Here is a 3,752-nt window from a genome sequence, read left to right as displayed (position 1 = left end):
GCAAAGCAGGTTGGGGGGCCATAAGGTTCTGGAAGAATCTCTCACACCAGGCAACACGTGAGGATCCCTCCCTGCCTCAAAGTGACTCCTGACTCCAGCCTGTTACAAGACAAACTCCAGTTCTACCTGAGAATTAACACAGCATCCTAAACCACTACAGTCACGCTCCAGAGCTTTCAGGGTTCATACAAACTGGTTAAATTCAGATATGTTGAAATGTGCGCAGACACACACACACACGTTTATCTTTAACTCGGCTTACAAAAGAAATTACTGGCTACTGACATTCCAGGTAAAATTTCTTCAGAAATACAGAATATTGTGAAGGTTCAAAAGTAGCAGCACCGTAAAGTGGTGACCTAGTTCAGAGGTGGAAGACTTTGACTTTAGCATCATCTTAAGAATTGTAAAATATTTTAAAACATTATTTTTTTTTAAGTATAAAAGAGCTTAAAGCTTCAACTCTAACCAAACATCTGTTCCGAGCAACACCTGCTTTCTGGGGTAACTAAACCTACACATACAGTGTGGTAAACTAAAATCATTAAATTCCACATATACACATCATTGTAAATAAAACAAAAGGCAAGTGGTTCAAGGAGCCTAGCACCCAACTTCACCTAAATTCTATTTTTAAAAACATCTATGCATTAAACATTGATTCACTGATTCCTTCCTTACCCCCCCCCCCCCCCCCCCCCTTTGATAAAATTATAGCAGAGAGACCAAAAAAAATGTGAAAATCAATTTATTTCAGTTTGACACATCTGAAATCAGTCATCAGCAAGGCTGGTGTTAACTTGCTCCACAGAATCGATCACTGCAGCTTTTCACAAACGCACACTGAGGGGGGAGGGAAAAGGAAACAGTTAGCATCAACCGGTCAAAAACTTCCTTTAACACAGACAGCAAATTACATTACACTGCAAAGATCAGTTTCAATTCAGTCCTAATTTGGCAGCATTTTCTAACGTGGCTACACTAACCCTCCCTTCCCTTTTTAAAAGTGTGTTTTGTTTAAAGTATGTTCTTTGCGTGTATGAGCAATTTTCTCCTTGTAAAAAGAATAAACTAATGTGTTGCATAACTGAATGCCAAACATTTTACTTCTAAACTATCAAAGACCAGCACACTGAGGTGTACCACAATATTTACATCACAACCTCCAGCTTTTAACTGCAAAAAGTCACAAACCTGATCATCTCTCCTCCATCTAAAGTAGTATCTGCTTACCTAACGAAGCCTCCTTGCTTCTCTTTCAGACTCCAAAAGGGTCAGAACATCACCCTCTCTCACTGGGCCCTTCACATTCCTGATGATGGATCTGTTGCTGTCATCCATGAACTCAACACGCACCTGTAAGGCAGATGAAACACTGATGAAGTGCCATGTCTGACCCTTCATTTTTTGGTACCCCATTTGCATCCTTGTGGAAAAGGCATCAAACAGGCATAACCTACAGCAGGGTCAAATTAAAGGCATTATCTGCAATCCTGGACTGTTTGTAAAAGTCATCTGCCATCATCAGCAGCACAAGACCAGAACATGCCCAGATCATTTACTGCACCATCCCTGACCAACATAATATATTACAAACATGCTGAGCATGTGGCCAGAGTCAACACATGCCTAGATAGAGCGATCATCGACTATTCTTCTGCAAGAGAACCAGAGCTTAACTAACTGCATCACATCATACTGTAGAATCCCTGCCTTTCATGAGGGTTAGAGCTTAGTTATACAGAATTACTGTCAATAGCAGTGCCAGTCCAAGACGAGAAAAACAGTGCGCCGTTAATAAAAGGTGGTACCGGGTAAAGGCTCGTCTGAACATCAAAAGAACTGTTTGTAAAAAAGATACGTAAGGAACCTTTAAACTGAAAGGGCAACGTAAAGACTTTACAAAAGGAAAGGGTTTTCCTCACGAACAGCACATTAAAAAACAAGTCTGTCAACCTACAACTATAAATGACTAAAAGCACATTACAAATGTAACGTATTAAAAACACTGAAGGATAAACCACTGCAGCTGAAGATCTCGTTAGGCAGTCAGCGGGTCAGTCAGCGGGTCAGTCAGCGGGTCAGTCAGCGGGTCAGTGGGTTTCCTCAGGTCGGGATTGTTCTACAGTGCTGAACTGCTCTCAGGGCTGAATACTTCAGAGAGGACTGGGGTGAACAGAGCACTCCTCACTTTACTGACTTGGGTTAGAATAAGATTAGAGGATCTCTGAACTATTAGTCTATTCACACTAGCTGAGCTTCTGCTTGGGTAAATAGCAAAGCTCTTCTGTAAGAACTCTGGAGAAGAGCTTCTGCTAATCGCCTTAAATGTAAAATAAAGTAAAGTGAATGTAAAGTGAATGTAAAGTGAATGTAAAGTGAATGCTCGGGGCGGACCGTGTGTTCGACCGGAGAATGGGAGACCTCACCTGCGTACACTGCCCCTGAGAGCCGGTTCTCCCGAGCACTTTAGTGACCTGAAAGAGACAGAATGAAGAACAAAGCGGATTTTACACAGAAACCAGAGCGCGAGCTCCGAGCAGGGAACGGCACGTGCAGGCCATAACTACGACACCACGCATTACCAATGCGACCAAAACGTTTAAAATCCACGTAGACACAAACGCAAGGCTAAACGGTATGAGTAAAATGTTTAAATAGCGAAATGGAAACAGAAAATGTCAAACTAAACGACTTTATATCATTATTCTTACCCGGGCGAGCTTGATGGGCTGCACGCGGCTGGCGTCCATTATTTCAGCTTCGACGGGAAAGGAAGTCACGTGGTGTTCGCCGTCTTTATATACCCAGGAAAAAAGTCTTTTTTGTCATTTATTTTAAATATTCTTTTTATTTCTATGTTATTGTCGCATTGATACTTTTCGCCACGACCGAAATTAAAGTAAAATGTTTATACGAAACGATTTTAAAATCAGAACATCTGAATTTCCTGTTCCGGAAACTAAATTGATAAAAGTCCTCTAAATGTTTCGTTCCGTAAATCAAAAAGCGATGATGAAAGTAGATTATATCTAAATAAAAAGTAAAGTAAACCCACCTGTATACTAAACAGTATTTATAACACGAATTTATAACCTGAGAACATAAACATTCCTCTAATTGTAGAATTACTGATTAGTAGGTTAATTTAACATATTAAGTGAAAAATCATCTAAAGAAAATACACCTAAGTGTGTGTGTGTGTATATATATATATATGGTTATTGTGGGTTCTATAATCATTCAGGTAGTAGACATAGTAATACGACTAAATGTACATAATGTCATTACAGAACAAAAAATGACAATTTCATATTTACACAATATCAGCATTTAAACCTATTTGATTTTTTAAACCTATTTTGATAGAGGAATTTGATAGAGACTTTTTTTGTTGTACTTAATAACAGCTTGTGAAAAATGCAAAAGTATAAAAGATTTGTTTTTATAAAAAATATTTTTTGTGCAAACCATTTGTGCTGTTCCACAAACTTTGTGTAAAACTATTTACACAAACTCACAGTTTGGAGGTTTAACACTTTAAATAAATGAACAGAAATTGTTTATAATACACTACTAGAAAACAGTGCAACAGATAACTAAAACCAGGAGTACTGTAATCAATCAGTAGCGGCACTCAGCCAAGCTTCACTGCATTGCAGAACACTTCAAGCTACAATGAACTTTAAATGCTGTTACACAGATACAAATTCGTCACAGTATCACAGTATACTGGAAATCCTTATGAGCTT

General features: G+C 38.9%; 1 protein-coding gene across 1 annotated transcript; it reads right to left on the bottom strand.

Annotated features, from left to right (window-relative positions):
- Positions 1–732: 732 nt before the first annotated feature.
- Positions 733–2,785, bottom strand: rps28 (ribosomal protein S28). Its single transcript, XM_072668903.1, has 4 exons — positions 2,715–2,785; positions 2,430–2,477; positions 1,234–1,356; positions 733–843 (listed from the first exon to the last, which is right to left on the bottom strand). The coding sequence occupies exons 1-3, from the start codon at positions 2,751–2,753 to the stop codon at positions 1,234–1,236; spliced, it is 210 nt and encodes a 69-aa protein (XP_072525004.1). The 5' UTR covers positions 2,754–2,785; the 3' UTR covers positions 733–843.
- Between the last annotated feature and the right edge of the window lie 967 nt (positions 2,786–3,752).

Source organism: Salminus brasiliensis, chromosome 23, assembly GCF_030463535.1.
Source record: "Salminus brasiliensis chromosome 23, fSalBra1.hap2, whole genome shotgun sequence".
NCBI classification, from domain to species: Eukaryota; Metazoa; Chordata; class Actinopteri; order Characiformes; family Bryconidae; genus Salminus; species Salminus brasiliensis.
The sequence above is the reverse complement of the archived record's forward strand: the minus strand, read 5'-3'. Positions and strand labels throughout refer to the sequence as shown.

What these genes read in the sequence shown, in the direction of transcription:
- rps28 (XM_072668903.1), bottom strand. Translation starts at nt 2,753, where the DNA reads ATGGACGCCAGCCGCGTGCAGCCCATCAAGCTCGCCCGG. An exon ending in AGCCCATCAAGCTCGCCCGG is followed by an intron (nt 2,478 to 2,714) that starts GTAAGAATAATG and finishes TGTCTCTTTCAG; the next exon opens with GTCACTAAAGTGCTCGGGAG. An exon ending in CTCAGGGGCAGTGTACGCAG is followed by an intron (nt 1,357 to 2,429) that starts GTGAGGTCTCCC and finishes TCTGCCTTACAG; the next exon opens with GTGCGTGTTGAGTTCATGGA.